We start from the raw sequence: 19,434 nt of genomic DNA, 5'->3' as shown, positions 1-19,434 counted from the left end.
GACATCAATACAGTGACAGTAACTGAGGAGTCAAAAAACTGTTCCTGAAGGTTTTGACCTCTCTTCCCTCTCCTCTGGTTTCCCAGCAGTGCTGTACTTGACATTTTTTAAACAGGGTGCCATGAAATCTTAAAAAGCAGAACCCTATGTATATTCCTTACCTCCAACAGAGCTTGCATGCATCACCCTCTTAGTGCAGGACTTGTCAAAATTACCCAGAGGAAACAACTGCTGAGGCCACCCTGACTTCTTTGTGACTTGTTCTTCAGAAATGCAACAACAGTGGAGGTAGAGACATGCAAAATGGATCCCCCACCTCTCACTTTACAGCCTGGGTAATTTAGAGCTGCAGGATGCAGCTGAGGCCAAGGTGGCTGCTCAATGTGATCAAACTGACAGGCAGCACCACCTCAGCACACAATGTACCCAACAGCCAGCCACGTACCACAGTGCCAAAACCACCTACAGTCCCAGCCCCTGGTGAAGAAACCTTTCATCCTTTACCTCCCCATCAATGTACTTCTCCAAGCAGATGGCACAGTCAGAGGTGGAGCTGCTACTGAGTGTATCCAGTGCTCCACAGTTACTTTCTCGGTGTCCCTTACTTTTGGACTTAAACTTCCTGGTCTCCATTTTCTCCAGTGCTTGCACTGCAAGCCTGTTCATGGAATTCTACATGAGAAGAAAGAAAATAAAAAAAAAAAAAAAAAGAAAAGAAAAAAGGAAAAAAAAAAAAAGCCAATGCTGCTGTGTGACGTCAGAGAAACACCACCATAACATATCTTACAGATCATGTCAGGCCCAACTGATGTATAATTTCTTAAATTAAACAGAGAGAAGGCTAATTGGAATTCTGATCAGAAGCCTCATGAAAAGAATGTATGCCACATGCAGAAGTGAGAATGATAAACTACTCTGAATTAGAACTGGGTGCTGACAAATGGGACCCACTGCAACTAATCAATTGATAGGCAGCAACTCCTCAAGCCAGCATATAAAACTTGGCCAGGAACTTTTTTTTTATATGTCAGTATTGATTGTAATGCCAGTGGCTAAGTGGACTGCTCTTGCACTGTTTTCATTTCAGGATTTAACTGAATGAACATCATGGGTCAACGTAAATCTCCTTTAAAGATATTTCCAAGTTCTTCCAAAGACCTTCCCACATGGATAAAACCACAGAGCCACCAAGATGGCTGATGTAAGGCAGAGTCCTGCGTTTCCAAAAGCTGTGAGCACCTTTTAGCACAAAGCAAGAGAAGCTAACTTTCAGCATTCCTATGACTGCTCTTACCTGACTGCGTCGCTGTTTCAGTTTGATCTTGACGAGAAGAATGAGGCAAACAAGAGACACAACCACAAAGAAGGCCAGGAAAATTCCCATATCAAAGTACTCGGTGGGTTGCTTAAAAGTTAAAAGAACAGTATTATTTTTCCTTCCTTTAGATCATCCTCAAATCTGTTGTGTTTTTTCTCTTTTAATTTCTCAGGGGGCCAAATGTACACAGTCAGAATGGCAGAAGTCAGAGTACACATTGTTCTGCTCATTAACTGGGATTCTATGTGACAAAACCTGTGTTTCATGTGCCACTGCAAGTGAATGGAATACACAGAATTCCAACCATGAGATGTCAGGTTTACAGTCTCTGAACTGCAAAGTCCAGGTTTTTTTAACTGAGCGGATCACACCAAAACAAATTTTTATAGCTTATTGGGTTGCTTATACAGGTAAGTGACTGAAAATCAATATATGAATTTTCAAAAAATGGCCTCACTTCTCAAATATATTTCTTAACAGAAGCATTCCATTTAAAAAAAAAAAAAAACAAAAAACAAACACCACCACACAAAACCAAACCAAAGTGGTAACTGGGACACGGATGACCTCTAGTTTTGTTCTTCTGTAAACTGTATGTAGAGAGCATTAGGAAAAATAAAAGTCTAGAAAAACTATTTTATATTACAATTACAATATCAGATAATCCCATAGTTAATCAGATAATTTCATAATTAATCTATGTTTACAATACTACACAGAATTATTAGTTAACACAGGGCAAACTACCTTACAAAACTGAATCATCAGGAGTGTGCAATAACTAAGTTACTTAACCAAAAAAATTTCTACTGTGTGAATTTTTTTAGCCATTTCTATACTCAAAAGTATCTTTCTGAAAGACAGCACATGCCACACTGTGGATTCTATACTTACACCAGGTGCAGCTGCTTGTGCACATTGCAGTTACCCAGTTTATTCAGGTCAACAGAATTTCACATGTATTAATGCACACAAGGAGCACCAGAACATCCTCACCCTCAGTGCAGTGAGCAAGCCCTGCCTGCAGTAACAGCAGCCCTGTGATACCCAGAGAAAGGATCTGAAAGTCTCACCCGTGGGGGGCGATGCTGAATCCTGGCCCGTGCCACTTTCTGCTTGTTAACAATGTTCATCAGCTTGACAGCATCAGCACCTTTCACATACACCACTGGTCTTTTCAGAGGGTCCTCTGAGCCCTGGTTCAGCTAGAACAACAGAAAAAAAAGTAGTCTGCTCAAAAGGCATGTTTCAGGAAAACCACCTTCCTTCTGGACAATGCAGAGAATTGTTAAGGAGTGGGAATGTGCAATGGATTTCAAGCACTGACTGTTCTCTTCTAGCACAGACCTTTAGTTAAGTATGCCACACAATTAAACCTGAATTAAACTTCTGACTTATGCTGACTTGGTGTTTTTTTAATGGACCAAAACTAAAATTAAAAATAAGCAAATGCTTTTTCTGAACAGCAGCTTTAATTTAACTGCATTATGTATCAGTACAGATTTAATACTGTAATGTTAAACCAAACAATGAGGAAGAATAAAAATCTGCACATTCCAAAAAGCTTGTCCCTGCTATATTTTATCAATCTTTCAGTTTCAACATTGTTCAGAAAGCTTAAGAAATCTCTGTGCGAATAATCTCATGTCAGAGCCCTGTCTTTCAGGCTCTTTGTACCAAGCCAAGTTCAGTTAGTAATTTCTGATGTTTAATTCTACAAACTTATTTAAAATTACCTGAGTTCTAGCAATGATGAGACCTATTGATTGCAGGATGGAGGGCCTCAAAGACTAGAGCATTTGAGTAGACCACAATTCACCCTGAGACTTCCTTCCAGCTCCAGCTATGTTTTGTCAAAAAGGCCATGCCACAGAATCAGAAAATAATGTGTGTGGTAAGGCATGTCATGAGCCCAACCTCCTGGTCAAGGCAGGGTCAGCTATGACATCAACTCAGGCTGCTCACAGCTTTATCCAGTCAGATGGTGAAAACCTTCAAGTGTGGACAATGTGCAACTTCTCTGGCCAACAAATCCAGAGTAACAATCTGCTAAATTATGCACCAGAGAGAGTAATAACTAGACAAGAGAATTGTTTTGTTAAAAAATGGCACCAACACAATAAATTCATATAGTTTATTCTGACTTCCAAGGAAAATATGAGTACAGAGGCTGGTTGACTCAAAGCAAGCAATGCGCTGACAAGCAGATGGAAATGGTACAGGGAAAAGGAATGAGATGACAGGAATGTGAGCAAATAGAACAAGAGTATCTTATGGCTGAGATTAACATATCTGCATTGTTGATAGCTACCTCTTAGTTCTGGCTAAACCATGTAGAAATTACCAGTTGACTGGGCCATCATCCTGATTAAAGGACTCTACTTAAACTGACCAGATGATAACCGGTCTCATTGAGACTTTTCAAAACTGATTCTAGGATTTGACTGATTTTCTGAGAAACTGATCAAACTAATTTTAAGGCAGATGTCTTGTGATGAGTAAAAATCTAGCTGAAGTATCCAGGGATCCTCTGTGTCTACAAGCCTTGCTGACCTAGGGCCAAATCCAACCACTCTCCTTCCATTCCCAGACACATTCTCTCATGATTTCTCATCTAAGACAGAATTCTCTCTGTTCCTCAGTCATTTTTGCACATTGTCAGACTCTTGCTAAACATGATGCTCTGGGTGCTGTTACTCCTCTTCAAATATGCAAAACTAAGAAATAAGTCAGACTCCAGAGAGTGTTTCTAAAAATAAAATTTTCATTCTTAATTTACAGCAGGAGATACTCAGATGAATGGGAAAAAAAACCCATTTAGGCAAAGTTGTTTCATTTGTCATCTACCAAATTATCTGAAGACAATTCTTCCAGTCAGTTTCTGTTCATTGGCTGGCAGAAGGATCTGTCTTTCATAATACTCCACTCCTCCCTTTCAAAGTAATGTCTTTTATTTGTTCTAGTGCCTGGTAACAAGCACAGATGAGAAAACTTCCTAAGCAGCTCCCCTCAGTATCTTAGGATATTTCCATTTGAACCAAAGATACTCCAGATTACCTCATGTCAGTTTTCCCTCCACTATTGTCTGTCATTGTTTTGCACAATTTCATTACGAGTGCCAAAATTATATTTATTTTAAAGACAAATTACTTAGCACCCCTGATGTCAAGGGTTCTGAAGACTTCAGATGTTAATCAAAACCCATTAAAAACAAGCATCCAGAGCAGCATGAGAACAGAGTCAATCCAGTAACTGTTACTTTTAGAGAATGAAAGCTGCATCCAGTTATTCCTCTCCTGTTTTCCAGTGCTTCCACAGGCTCCTTCATCTAACAGAGCCTATTTACTCTGTCAGCTACTGCTCTAAGCCACTAACCTTCTTCTACCTTATTGCTACACCCAAAATATTCAAGTATCCACTAGATTAGTTTCCCAGCTCTTGGGGACAGAGGCACCCAGTTTATTATTTATAATCAAGCAAGGAAAGCTGTTGTTGTTAGAGGGAAAAGAGCAAGAGACACTAACTCAGCTTCCCAAGTCCAGAGCAGGGTGGCTGAAAGTAACCAGAAGCTGTAACACAGAGTTAAAAAATAGAAAAAGACAGATCACGTCTTTGTGAAGATATTTTTCCTGTGTAGAAAAGGGGAAAAAAATATCCCTGTGAATGTTTTCAAGATCAAGGCTACAACTTTGATGCTCATACAGACCACAGTACTTAAAGCATCCATTGCACAGGGTCTTCTGCATTCCTTTGTCCAACAGATGCTCATTTCAGAATTAACACCAGTTTTTTAAATGTAAACATTGATGATGTCTCTCTTCCCCCAAGAAATACAGGCTGCACTTAAACCTTCAGCTCCACTTGTTTCTGCTGTAACAGAAACAGCAGTTTTGTTTCAAGACGAAACAGAACTCAACCAAATGCAGACTATTTTTGTGCTTATGTTTCTTCACTGAAATAACTCAGAATTGGCTGAAGTATGTTCAAGCCTTTCATAGGGCTATTACCTCACCCACTTCAAATAAAAAGACGAAAGTTATAACAAGACTTGGAAAAAGAAGAAAAACCCTGTGCTTGTCCACAAAATACATAGGCAGAAATCATCAGCTGTAAATGAGAAAGAAATGGTTGGTTATAAGTTTTAAAAAGAAACTCGTTCAGAATCAGGTTTGTAAAGTTGTTTTGCAATCTCAAAAACAGTGGTTGTTCAACAACACTATTGATCACAGGCTGGATAGAGCCAAACATCCTGTGTTTTGTACACAGAGCTGGGCAAAGAAAACCTCCTTGATTAGATAATGAGCCACAAAAAAAAAATTGCCTCCATTCTCTTTCAAAACCACAATCCCAGAACTTCTGGATTCCAGCAAAAGCTAGAAGAAAAACCGAAGTTTTCCCTTTCTAGCAGGTTCCCAACACCTGCATTACTTTCCTGCCTGGCATTGCTTCATACCTGATCAATGGCATCTGGGTTTTCAGAAACATCAAAGATGACGGCTGTGGCTCCTCGCTGCACTGCTCGTTTGGCCTGCAATAAGAAAGACAAGCATCCTCAGTCCCACCCCAAAAGATAACTTCTTAACTCGAAAATTACTCCCTCTCCTCATCTTCAAATAGTAAATTTAACATTTTGTGTTTCTATGTAGTTAAAACAAATGACAGAACAATTACAAACACAGAAGTTCCTGAACTAGTGTGGTAGTTAAACTTCACTAAAGCTTCTACAGTGTCTCTGCTTGTTCCTTCTCAAACTCCTCTTTCAACAACCTTTTGAAGGAATTCAAATGAGATTTAGATCCTCTAAAGACTTTAAATACAAGAATTTTTTAAAAATTATGTTCTTTTCCCTCCATTTTACTTGGAAATGTAAAATTAAAAAACATCTTCCCTATGACCTGGGGTGGAGACAAGCTCACTAGTGTAGAAAATTAAGGTGGACCGGGTTCTTTATACTTTTTCAGTGTCATTCTCACAAACTAGGATATCACAATCTCAAAATGTGCCTCAGAGAATACTGCTTTTTCTGACCATCAGAGGTCAGGACTGTTGCATATGCTTCTTATACTGATCAGAGCTATGTAAGTGCAGCTTTTCATCAAATACAGTCCAAACCTGGAGTTACCAACTGCACAGAAAAGGTATTAGAAGATATTAAAATCCTCTGGGATAGAGAAAAGAGTATTTTAACCACCAAGGCTAACACAGGGGTTTTATCCTGTTTCTGCCAGTGTCTCTGTATGTGCTGTTCAAATGTTGCTCAATGGCTCCACAAAGCCATTCCCAGTAACTTTTGAAAATCCTATTGCCTTTATGGACACAGAATGCAAGAAACTGTTTCTCCAAGCAATGACAGCTATCACATTACTAAACAAGAAGGCACTGGCCCTCCACAGAGACTACCAGAACCTCAACTTATACTGAGATATAAGAGAAACCAAAAAAAGTGATAAATAATGTAACATTACTCAGCATTTCCCTGGGAAAACGTTGGCCAATACAGAGAAGTTGGTTTGACTACATAAAAGCCACTTTCTTTGCTCTGTTCTCGTGTTTTATTTTAGATCAACAGACAGCACATGAGGGAAACCAACCCCCAAACTGGAGCATTTTCTCAGCCCACCAGGTATTTGTCCCCTTTGAAGTCGGCACACCTGGTTAATGACTAAGAACTGTTGTGAGGAAGAGTTAAAAGGAATCCACCCCCCGTTCTCCTGTGCAGGAGCCCTGAGGTGAGGCTCCTCCAGCTTTCCCTACAAGGCTCCCCTTACACACACACACACTGCTCACAGAACTGTGTTCAGCCTATTTAGATCGTTCTTTCAGGATGATCAGTCAACAAGCAAGGCCCCTTGAACTCCGAAGAGATATTTAAAGAGATTCTGCAGATCGACGCTGATTAAAAAAAAATTCTTTAATTGCGTGAACACTGAACGAGCAGCAAGTTCCCACCACCGGGCGTTAAGAGATGAAAACCACAGAGTAAAAAAATGGTGCTGCGGAGGGTCTCGGCCAAAGGAGGTGACCCGGCTGGCCGTGCTGCCGGCTGCGGGGCTGGTTTCACCGTGGCCGAGCCCGGGGAGCCCCGGCCGCCTCCCCCGCCCGTCCCGTCCCGTCCCGCCCGCGGCCCTGAGGGAGCGGCGGCGCGCACAGCGCCCCCCTGCGGCCGCAGCGCCCCGCCGGAAGCGCCGCCCGTGCGCGGCCGTGAGGGGAGAGGGAGGGCCCGGCGATGGAGGGAGAACGGGGGAACGCGGAGGGGTTATTCCTTGTTTGGGGTTTAGATCCTGACACCCAAGGAAAGGCGGTGCGTTCGCTCCTGTCAAACTCCCCAGGCTCTGCCGTCCCTGCGCAAGGCCGCAGGTGCTAAAGAGCCGTGTCAATACTGGGGTGCCGAGGCGCTCCCGCCGCCCCGAGCAGCGCTCAGGGCACAGCCCGGCCCGCACCGGGAGCTGGGGGCCAGCCCTCAACAGCGGGCTCGGCGTCCGGCTCCGCGGCTTGGGGGCCGCCCCACGGGGCAGGTTCCGCTGGCCCGAGATCAGAGAGGAGCTGCCCCCGCCTCCAGCCTGGCCCTAAACGCGGGCACTGTGAGGGAAGTGAGGCAGGGCGGGCAGGGGGGAGCCTGCCCTCCCCTCCAGCCCGGCCCTAACGCGGGCACTGTGAGGGAAGTGAGGCAGGGCGGGCAGGGGGGTGCCTGCCCCCGGCACGGTGAGGGAAGTGAGGCAGGGCGGGCAGGGGGGTGCCTGCCCCCGGCACGGTGAGGGAAGTGAGGCAGGGCGGGCAGGGGGGTGCCTGCCCCCGGCACGGTGAGGGAAGTGAGGCAGGGCGGGCAGGGGCAGCCGGGGCGGGAACGCTTCTGTTCCCGGGGCAGTTCCCCTCACGCCCTCAGCGGGAAGCGGCGGCCGGCGGGGCCCGAGCGCACCTGGGGCTCCTGAAACACCTGCCGGCCCCTCCTGCCGCAGCCCCGAAAATATCAGCATAATTAAAAGTCAAAATGTCTTTGAAAATATCCCGTCCACTACTCAGTAATCAGGGCAGCTCAAAATAACACAGCAATAAGTCCCACTTAAAATAATACCAGTCTGTAATAGGCAGGTGATTTTTTTTTTTTTTTTTTTTTTTTTTTTTTTTTTTTTTTCTTTTTGGGTTAGCCAGCGTTTAGACTCCCTCAAATCATTTTGCTAAGCGAAGTGACCAAACCTACGTCAAAAATAAACACGAGCTGGATGAGGAGGGAAAGAAGCTGGCTAGAAAAGTACATGGATTACTTCCACATTTACAGTACTTGTGGCAAACAATCAGACATTTCCACCACTGAATTCCCGTTCATTTGCCAGGCCTAATTATTTCTGTAATTGTCTTCTCTGGCTTAAAATGAATTATTATCACTATGTATCAGTATTCTTCCCGTTTTGTAAAGAGTAACAGAAAACAAACCAAACAAAATGGTAATTGCACTTCTTATAATTCAAGAGATCACTTTCTTCATAGTGACACAACCTCCATCTCAGAGTTTACAGTTTATGCTTCTACCGAACAATGGACATTACCAATAAAATGCACATTAAATACCATCTCAGATTAAAGTCTGGCAGAAATTACTAAGCCTTGTAATCTAGGTAAGATAAGAGGAAAAGCATGTGACAGAAGTGCACGAAAAATAACCTCTCCACATCTCCAGGCCTGAGGAATTATAAATTATTACCTCAAAGAACACCAGAAAGATTTTAAGAGCTCTGCACTACCTCCCTGTGGGCCAGGCAAATACAATAAGGAAGTAACGACTTCCTTGATGAGGCAAACGTTCATCCCAAGGGACCAGATAATTATTAAACAGGTGCACTGTTCCTCTTATTCGTTCAAGTCAGGTAGGACAGCAACAATCAAAAAAGCAACTTCAGCTCCTTCCTGACACCTTGAAGGACACTTTGCATGCTTGCAAATGAATATTGCACATGAATATGGCAATCATCTCCTCCTCTGCTTTCTAGTATGGTTTCATCCCAATGAATGTCTCAGTTAGTATGCAACAGCGGAGAAAGCATCATAAGAAAAGCTGCTTAACATGGTTCCCCCTTAAGAAAAAAATCATACCAACAACAATTAGCCTTCATTCATTACATTTACTTCTTTGCCAGAGTTAGAATTCCCTGACAATATTCAGTAGTATTTAAACATCACACTTTAATGTAATGGATTTCAGAGTGAATAAATTACAGACTAGAGAAAGAGTGAGGCTTAAACCATAGGTGGGGAGATCAAAGTTCATTAAGCACTAGAAGCTCTGCCATTTACATCAACATAGTAATGCATTACACATCTATTAATAGAGTACCTTTTGTTGAAAATGGCTATTAGTAAAGCCAGATTACTACTTATAAACAAACTTTTTTTAAATTGGCATCCTGGATAATACTGATGGACTGAAAGGAGAAAATAATGCTTTAAAAGTATTGGCTGCCTGTGTATAAGCCACAGGTATATCCTGGTGTTATAAAATTTATGTTCTCAGAAATGCTTCTACATTAAAAACTACTTATCTCTCTTCCTGGATTTGTTCAATTGTTCACCCAACTCTAAGTATTATCTTCTTTGAACTTAGTACAGTCTAGTTAACAAATATTAATTATATTATGGTATGTGCTACATGAGTGGGTTGCTTTATTCCCTGGGTTAAGAAACTCATAAAGCTGGGGAAGAGGAGATTGGGCAATAGTTTAAGGAATAACCAGTACAGATGCCAGTAAACTCCTTTTATCAAACTATTCCATCAGGTGTCAGCATTTTGAGCTGGTCCTTCAAAATGATCAAATGGGAAGCAGAAGAGTAAGGATACAGCACACAGAAAACAGTCCTATAGATCCCAAAAGCAAAATGCTGCTAAAACTAAGGCTAACAGCACAGCTCCAACAGGTATAACAATGGCTTTTTCCTACTGCCATTTCTTCTTTCAGTACATCTTGGGTTTTGGGGCAGAAAATATGGTATTACTGGTATAAACCTGTGCAGAGACTGTTGAACAGAGTAATCAATAAAATTGGTTTGTCCTTATTTGGCTGAGAACTGAGCCAGCCTGAATTTCCTCTGTCAGTTTTTGAGGATTTTCCCCCCCCACTCAGTTTCTCTATGAACTAATAATTATTGAAGTTGAGGCATTATTTTCTGGACATTCCCAGCCCATCAGATCCAACAGTCTATGTCAGATCTCTCTACATCATGGAGTCCAGTGGTCATTAATCTGACAAAAGAGTGGGATTATGCAAGCAGTGTTAAGTGGAACGTTTTTCATAGCTGATTCCATCATCAGCTGTCTTCTGGTGCTTTGAAATAGAAGTCAGCCTCTCACATAGCAGACTGGTAACATATGAGCAACACTCAGTGACATGCAACTTGCCAACTCTGTGACTCCAAGGAACAAGATTTTCAATGAAAAGGTGCAGTGTCTTGTTTTACTGCTCTGGAAAAGCAGTTCAAGGATTTCAACAATCTTGACTGCTAGGGAATACAGCTGAAGGAATGAGGTTTCCACCTGCAATATTTCACCAAAATAAATGATGAATACAGCAACTCAATGGTCTTGGTCTTCTCTTGAGCAGACTTGAAAGTAACGAAGTCTGTTCCAATATCAATTGATTTGCACCTGTTTTCTCTGTATCAAGATCAAGTGAGATCACAAATATATAGACAATATTACTGAGATATGATACAGAATATGCAGTACCAGGTTGTAGAATATTGGCTTTCCTAGTAGAGGTTTGCTGTAGTTGTGTGGTTAAACTATGGCACTTCTGCATGCAGACTTGTCTTTTTTTTTTTTTTTTTTTAATATTATCGGAGGACAACTTTGGTGCTGAAACAAGCATTAGGAGCCTACCTTATCAGGGTTTAACTTTCTGAAGTTTTGAGAAAACCTCTGTTAAGTCTGGACGAACACAAGAAGTTCTAAAGGTGAGGAGACCACTGGTTCTTAGAAAAATGCATGATGAATCTGCAGGTTGTGACAAGGAGATGTTGCCACTGCCAGTTTGCCACTGCAGTCAGCTGAACGATATTCTGACCCTGATGCTCTCAAATCCCTAAACTTCTTCAGGAGAGAGGACTACCTTAAACAACCCTATTAAAACAAGCAGTGGGTATGAACTGCACCCCCATTCTATGGATGGCAGTGTTAGATTTCCAGCATGGCAGAAATGGCATCACATGAAGCTAAGCAATAAAATCTGAACTTGCTCATCATTAAGAACATTACATAAACCCACAGCACTGAGCAAACACATCTTTTCTTTGCAACTGTGAAAATGTAAAAACCTGTTTCTCTCAGAGCTACACAGAATACAGACAACAACATCTGAACAATCCAGGCCTCTTTTCTCCCCTCACACTGTTATCAGGCTCAATCAATCACAAAAAAATACCTTGTCCCTTGAACCAACACTGGAGTTAGCAAGCCAGGCCACAGGCCAGTTCTGCAGGGCAGAGGAGGAAGGAGAAAAGGACAGCCATCTACTTTGCAAACAGAAGAAGTTACAAATTAACCAACTGATGCTTCAAACCTGTTAATGTACAATTCCCTGGTAATTCCAGAAACTCAGTTAAGCCAAGCATAAACAGGATGCCATTTCAAACCTTTTCTGAGGTAATGAAAAAGGAACTTTCGTGTTTCTATCTGAAAATAAAGGCAGAATATCAAAACAAGACAGTCAAATCCTCATACATAAACCTCCTTCCTGACTGGAATACTCAACTTCTCTGACACCTTAGATATGTTTTATACACATGCCCTACAGATTCTGAATTACACAGCATTACAACAGTTGCTTACCAATTAAGGAGTATAGAAAGTGTGAAGCAGCATTTTTAAATTTAAAAGCATAATCACAATTTAAAACCAGTGTACCTTTCTGTAAAAAAAAAAAAAAAAAAAAAAAAACCAAAAAAACCAAACAACCCAAGCCTTAAAAAGTTACATACTTGTAGTGTAAAAAAAACTATCACATCAAGCAATATTTAATCACATCAACAATATATATAAACACCAGTGTGATTCATACCCCTGGAGAGGCTCTCAGATGGTTAAAATGAAGAACAAGAAAACTAGTGTCTTTCTTTTCTGGGGTTAGAGAGAAAAACAGTTACTAGTTCTGAGTCTAGACCCAGTAAAAACAGTAATGAAAAGGCATTTATTTAATCCTGAACACAGCAAAGCCTGCACATCACTTAAGATACATTTCAGAGTCATGGGACTCCACTCCCAAAGCCCTGACCTCTGCTATCACCATTCTGCAGGCCAGCAGCCTTGTTGCTATGACAAGGCACAGCCACAGAGGGAAGGGTGAGCACTGGGAGAGATCAAAGGAGGATACGGGGGTCTTGAACTAGATTACATATTCACAGAGAGCCTAGCACACTCAGCAAGAATTGCCTGGCTGCATTCACAATTGATGGTTAACCCTTCAAGCTTTTCCCAGAACTTCTACATACAGTTACCTTTGAAATATAGTCACAAGATGAGGATATTTATGTACTAAACATGTACTGTATCATATGCTATGAAATACCACTACAGCCAACCCAGATAATTCTTAACCTTTGCACAGAGGGTGTACTGGAAAAGGATGGATAGGAACAACAAACTAGACCAAAGTTAATTGTGTAAACATACATGCAAGCATGTTGTGGTGCTGAGAGAATAAAAAACAAAGATATAAGAAAGCATTGGAGGAGTTGTAAATAAAGAAACTAGGGTTAGTGAAGACCACTATAAAAAAGCATCCCTACAGTACCCAAGCCATGTAGAAAGAATGTACTGGAGTTCCTCCTATAGGCATGTGCTCTAACAGAATACTAACCTTAGAATTAAAAGCTGATATTTATTTACATCAAAAGGGAAAACAGAATTGTAAGAATTGTCTTGTATTTAGAATGAGAAATGGCAAAACTTTGAAGAAACTGTTAATAAGAATTCCATCTAACCTCAGTCAATTAAATGGGGAATAGTGTCATCTGTCTTGCTTAGCCTCACCCTCAGGAAGCTGACCTTCATCAGTAGGTTGGTGAACAAGGACATTTTAGAGATAACACAATTATCTGAGATTATGAAACAATAAATCCATATCTCAGTAGTGACAGAAAATGCAGTGCTCTTTGCAGGGTTATTAACTGCCTGCATGCAATCTCTAACAGTAGATTCAGATAGACAGGATATATCCCAAGGTGAGTCGAGAAGAAGCAAAGGTATTTTCACTTCTACACATATCAGAATGCTGCAGGCCATTGCCCTGGAGGTTCTGTCCTCTTTGGCAGGGATGAGCATCTACATCCAAGACTAGAGAAAGGCATGTAAGCCCTAGTAAAGGACTTCAGTCTTTCTGAATGAACAAAAAATCATGTGGGATTCCCTTGGAATCCAGTAGGATACTGCTGATTCTGTGAGATCCTCCCTCTCTACTACTAGAATCAGCTTGGGTAGTAAGTTCAATAGTAAAAATCTGCATGGTGGGCCAGTATTCCAGTTTAGCTAGCAACTTGCCATGTTCATGGCTGGCTAATACAGCATGATATATATGGCCTTTCTTCCAAACAGTTATCCTTGGTTTGGGATTACTTTAGTTTCAAGGTTCCAGACTGTGGTGGGCCCCTGTTGTTAGTTTGTTGACTCTGAAAAAAAAAAAAATTAAAAAGGGAAAAAAAAAAGATAAAAAGAAGGGGAAAACAAAAATGAAAAAGGTGGTGGATTTTTGTTACAAAGGGAAACTGGAAACTTCTCTCCACGCAAGCAGAGACATGGCTGTATTGCAGAGGCCTCGGGGCAAGGATTAAAGAAAAACAAAATAGAAACCCTTCCATCTCTAATTAGGGTCTTCATTTGCCAAAGAGCCATTCCACAGCGGGAGGAATTACATTCAAGCCGTTGCTTGGATAACGTCTCCCAGCAGGTTGGCTCCTCAGAACAGGCTACTCCGAGCCAACAATTTCTGGTTACTTGGAGGCAAGCAGCCTGCATATTGTTTTAACTGGCCTGGCTTTTACAGCCAGTTTTGCTGAAGAACAATCTTCTATTCAGAATGCAGAGATAAAAGCTTCACTTGTTTTGAATTTGTCGCCAGTTTCTTTATCCCTTTCTTTTTTTAAACATGGGAATTATAGGTTCTGGAGATTGCATTATTTCCCTTGTAGACTTCAATGTTTTTCTCCCTCTAGCCACTTGATTCTTTGCCAGTGAAGGCTGCTGTCTGGAGTCCAGCCATTCATCAGCCCCTACCTCATCATTAACACTGTGGTGCTGGCGGTCACAGCTCATTGCTGGCGACAGGAAATCCTAACTTGCAAGAGGTTAACCACAGCCCATAAACAGTCAGACTGGCTCATTAGTCCCTTACACTCAGCTGAAGCGACCCTCTGGGAGTTTCAACACCGTTCGTGGACCTGAAGTCTATGGATTCTGTGCTCTTTGCAGATGTCTCCTCCCCTCCACACCCACTAAAAAAAGATCACTATTTGCATCCTCAGGGCCAAGGCCCATCTTTCTTCTTATCCCAAAGGGACCAAGTTATTTGAGCGTTTTGAAAAGTTACATGTCTGTGATGTATTCTCTTGGCTTACCAACTGAACAAAACACCAATGGGCCAAGAACTGAGACATTAATGCATTAGAACACATACATTCTTGTGATATTTTTAGTAGTTTCTGTGAGAGTTTCATATCCCTACTGAACAGGTCTAAGGCCACAGCAATGCAAATAATAATATAATATATATAATTAATCAGTATTACCTAATTCATATCACAAATACATTCAACTCTAGTGTTCAAAAAGAACCTGCTAGAATTGCAAGTAGCTCAGTCAGTACTCCCGACACTGACTAAAAAGCATTTCCTACTCATTTTGAGTTCACAGTATGATCACTTGTTTCATTTGGAGCCATTTCCTTGAACTCAGTACAAATGTTAAATCATCACATTATCCAAAACCACACCTCTAGATATCACCTGGTCATCAAAAAGATAAAAAGTTTAGAGCAGAAAAACATGTTCTGGCAAATTATCTCAAAGCAGTAGGATATGAAGCCAAATTTGTGTAATTTTTTTTTCTCTTTCCTTCCTTTCAGTCTAGTGAAAATTATTGCAAAACATTCCCACTTCATGTCTGCAGTTTCTTAGGATCTGGCTTTTTACCACTGTCAATTGTATCTGTTCAACTTTTATTCTGAATATTGGAGTCCCTCTGATGCAGCTCTGGTTACATTCCGAAGTTCTCCAATTTCTTTCAAAGCCTTCTGTCTCCTAGTGCACCAAAATTAGGCATGTCACTCATCTGTGAAGTCCTAAATAATTCCATTCCCTGCCTCCATATCTGCTCCTTCTTTTTTCATTTTCTGGTCCATTTATCTGATTCTGCTTGCCAGGCTTCTTTTGTGCTCAGTTCTATACTGCAACACAGCAGCACTTACTTGCTCTCTCACTTTTCTGTTTCAAACTCTATTTCTACAGCTCTTCCAAAGCATTTGCCACTATGCATTTTTCCTGTTAGAGAAATAGGTGGATTCTGCATGTAAAACAAAAACAACTCTCAATGTTCGAAAGGCTTACAAGGCACATAGAACAATGAGGGTCAAAAAAATTTAAGAGATACGAAGCATTTACATAGTACTAGTAGTAAGTGCAGCATGCTTTAAATAATTGTTCCTTAGTCTTTAGTCAGCCCTTGACTTCCATTAATTTCACTGGGAGATTTGACTGAGCTGAACTCCAGGAACACGTGTAGTGCAACAACAGCTGCTGCTCCAGCTTAAGGGAGAAGCAGCTGTGTTCCACAGTTGGTTAGAAAGGAGTGAAGATGGTGGCGGGGACTGCTAAGGACTCAACTCTAAAAGTGGACATTTATTTAAAGTAATCAATCCAACAATGGCAAATCTAAGGAGTGCCCAGAGGGAGAAACACGAGAGAGGGCCTTTGTTCGTGAATAGCTGATGCTTTTCCTAACTGTGCAGGGAACATGGAAAGAAACTTAGCAAAATAATACAGTAGCAGATTGCTGGCACTAGTTACCAATGGAAAGAGCTCACCACTACCCATCAAAGAAAACCTGACAGAGCTACTTCTGAACTGGATAACCTGATTCAGCCCTTGTTTGTCCCTTCATCTGAGCTCTCTCCTCTTTGGCTTTAATCCAGTTCTTTTCTTTCCTTCTGCATCTTTCACTGTATGATGCATACACAAACCTTTCCTCTCTCCACATTTCACCTGCCTTGCTTGTCAGTTCTCTTTCCTGTGCTCAGCCCTTCTCTCCTCAAAGGGACTGCAGAAATTACAGTGGAAAGTAGTGATGGAATGAGAGGATTTAAAGAGGGAATACATGAGAAAGATGCTTATAAACTCAAGAATTCAGTTATAATGATGACACTGCTGTTTCAGGCAGTGGCCACGTGTTCTAACACTCTTAGATGGAGCCTTTCTTCCTTTTTTCTTTCCCATTCAAATCCCCTTCTTCATCTGTTAAAACAGGCTTTTTGTTGGAGTATGGTCTGAGTATGGGGGGTGAAGAGGCAAGGAGATGGAAGCAGAAATACACTGAGCCTTTGGCAAAAGCACTTTGTTCTATGTGATTTTTTTCCTTCTTCTTGCCTTTTTCTGTGTGTCATTACAAAAAGCCATCTTCTTCCTGAAAAAGCATGTATTATCCCCTCTTCTGATCTCATCTATGCTAGAGTTTTTTTACAACTCTAGAAATCACTGTCTATGTGGTGCAGAGGTCTGATCACATTGCTAGCACTGGGAAAGTAAAAAAAAAAAAATATTGTCAGAACATAAATGACATCAAAAATATTTGCACTAATAACAGCATCACTTCAGATATCATTTTAAAAGATGTTTTGTGATTGTTTAAAATGGATGTTAACATTTCAGGTGTCCTGGACATTATGAATGATGCTGAAGTAGGGAATAACAAGAAACTACCATTATGATATTACAGTATTTATAATGTTCTTTGATGCATTGGCAAAATTATTATTTTCTCTTTCTCAATATATTCTTTAGAACAAATACAGTAAAGACAAACACAAACACAAACATGGCAGGGATTCCAATTATATATACTATTCCATCTAGACCAATTAAATTTTGCCACTAATTTTTGAGACTACTGCCTCAAAAATAATTACAAATGCTTTTTGGATGCTGTTTGCAAAGAGGTAACATAGGCTAACAAACAGAAGGTAGAAAAGGTCCCCAAATTGTGGAACAGATGCTATAAGTGGGATGTCAACTACTTCAGCGGATATAAGAAGTTTTCCTGAAGTGACAGTGTTTCCTGCTCCATGCAGCACAAAACTCATCAAGGGTGCCTTACTACAGCTGTCACTACTAATTGGAAGTATCTGAAAAAGCGAAGTTTTGGAAACATTGACCATTGAGGCATATTTCTCATTAATTTCAGATCTTAATCTATGGCATAGTTCATTCCTAATTTCTGAACATGTTTAGCATGGAAGAGCGTTTGCTTAAATTCAATATGCATTTATACAACTGAACATACAGTTAATTTCTACAGGAAATTATCCAAAATGTATATAAAACTATTCATGTTATAAAGAAACAGAAAGTATACTTAGATTGTCAGCAACCAACTTGAACTTATAACTGATGGCTTAATTTAGGCTATTAATATAAAGGTATAAGTTGCTTTTGTTAAATTTGCCTTTCTTTATTAGTTTTAGTAGCTCTGAAAGAAAAAGATTATAATGGACTCCTCACAGGCCTTCTTGTTCCTCAAGTCTTAGAACAGATCTCTCTTTATTCAGGAACTGAACTACTAACATGGCCCCATAAATTCTCATTTGATGACATTGTAAGGATTTTTATACTTAAACTAAATTGTTAGACAAAAGGTTAGGAATCACAGTTCAACTGTTAAGTGCATTTTCACATGGTGATCATTTTGGCCCCAGCCTAACTAGTATAATAATAATAATGATATGGCAAAACAAGGTTCTTCTAGTTAGTATTTGTGCAATTTTCTGTAAATAAGCTCTTAGAAAAGAAGTGAATGGATATTGGAAGAACTGCTAGGAATTTCCTCATATTACAGATTTCTTTCATCTGAAGAAAACAGGAAGCTGTAGTAGCAGGGACATCCTGTCTTTGTTAGGTTACACTCAGATGCATATCCTCAAATACATATAACCTATTAATATAGAAGAAAAGCAGTCCCTGAAAGAGAAAGAAGAACAAAATCCTTTCTTGTGGACTTTCAATCCTGCACAGAGGGAAGAAGTGCTACTTTTAAACAAATCTTCAGCATTGTCTCACTATCCTGTACTAAATAAAAAACAATTGTATTGCTGAATTGTATTTCACTATCTTGACAGATGCAATTTGCTTTGAAAAATTACTGAGGTGAGGAAAGAACAGGGCTCTGCATATTGGAGAGGACAGGACACATGCAGGTATAGAGCCATCACAGGATCACAGAATCCTAGAGTGGTCTGGGTTGGAAGAGACCTTAAAGAACACCCAGTTTCACCTCCCCAGCCCTGCCAGGATGCAGGCAGGCAATCAGTATTGCAGGCAACCCTGCTTTTCCCTTCCTCCTGCACAGTGCCACTGCTGGAGCAGTGAAGGAGTCTCATTGTGCTGTGTGCAGAGAGAAGGCAGGAATTCCAGGAGGGGAAAGGTTCCCTTTGAAGCACATGGCACCAAGAGCTTCCCAGTGACCATGGCAACAGCTCAGTGGGTTCCCAGCCTGAGAACCAAGTTACTACAGCCCTGCCTCAAAAACAAAAAAAGTCTGAAAGAAGGAGAGAGGGGGAGGTGGGGTCGGGGGTGTGGGGGAGAGAAGCTGAAGCAAAATTAGCCTGGCAGAAACTGAGCGGCTCCCTGGTAGGCAAATCCAGCCAATAATGCTGCTCGGGTTCACGGGGTTTCCTTTTCATTTCCAAAAGCTTTCTTCTTCCTCTGTCATTCCCCTTCTAGCCCTATTCAGGAGCTCATAAGATCAGTAAAACCCAGGCCTTTGCTTTGCCTGCATGCAGCATGGCCTCAAACAGGGCTGCACTGTGATCAAAGGTAATGGTAAAACACAGCTGCCACACACACTCCTTGCCTCGACCAAGGCCCAGTTT

The 19,434-nt window shown here is 41.0% G+C and overlaps 1 protein-coding gene across 1 annotated transcript in view; it reads right to left on the bottom strand.

The window, feature by feature from the left end:
* ZNRF3 (zinc and ring finger 3) overlaps positions 1-19,434 on the bottom strand; it is a 67,716-nt gene that overhangs the window by 10,203 nt on the left and 38,079 nt on the right. The window contains exons 3-6 of the mRNA XM_083873868.1: positions 5,772-5,846; positions 2,392-2,523; positions 1,295-1,405; positions 505-672 (exon numbers count right to left, since the gene is read on the bottom strand). Coding sequence (XP_083729994.1) covers positions 505-672; positions 1,295-1,405; positions 2,392-2,523; positions 5,772-5,846 — 486 coding nt within the window. The remainder of the gene's footprint in view (positions 1-504; positions 673-1,294; positions 1,406-2,391; positions 2,524-5,771; positions 5,847-19,434) is intronic.

Source organism: Zosterops lateralis, assembly GCF_965231275.1.
Source record: "Zosterops lateralis genome assembly, chromosome: 17".
Taxonomy (NCBI): domain Eukaryota; kingdom Metazoa; phylum Chordata; class Aves; order Passeriformes; family Zosteropidae; genus Zosterops; species Zosterops lateralis.
The sequence above is the reverse complement of the archived record's forward strand: the minus strand, read 5'-3'. Positions and strand labels throughout refer to the sequence as shown.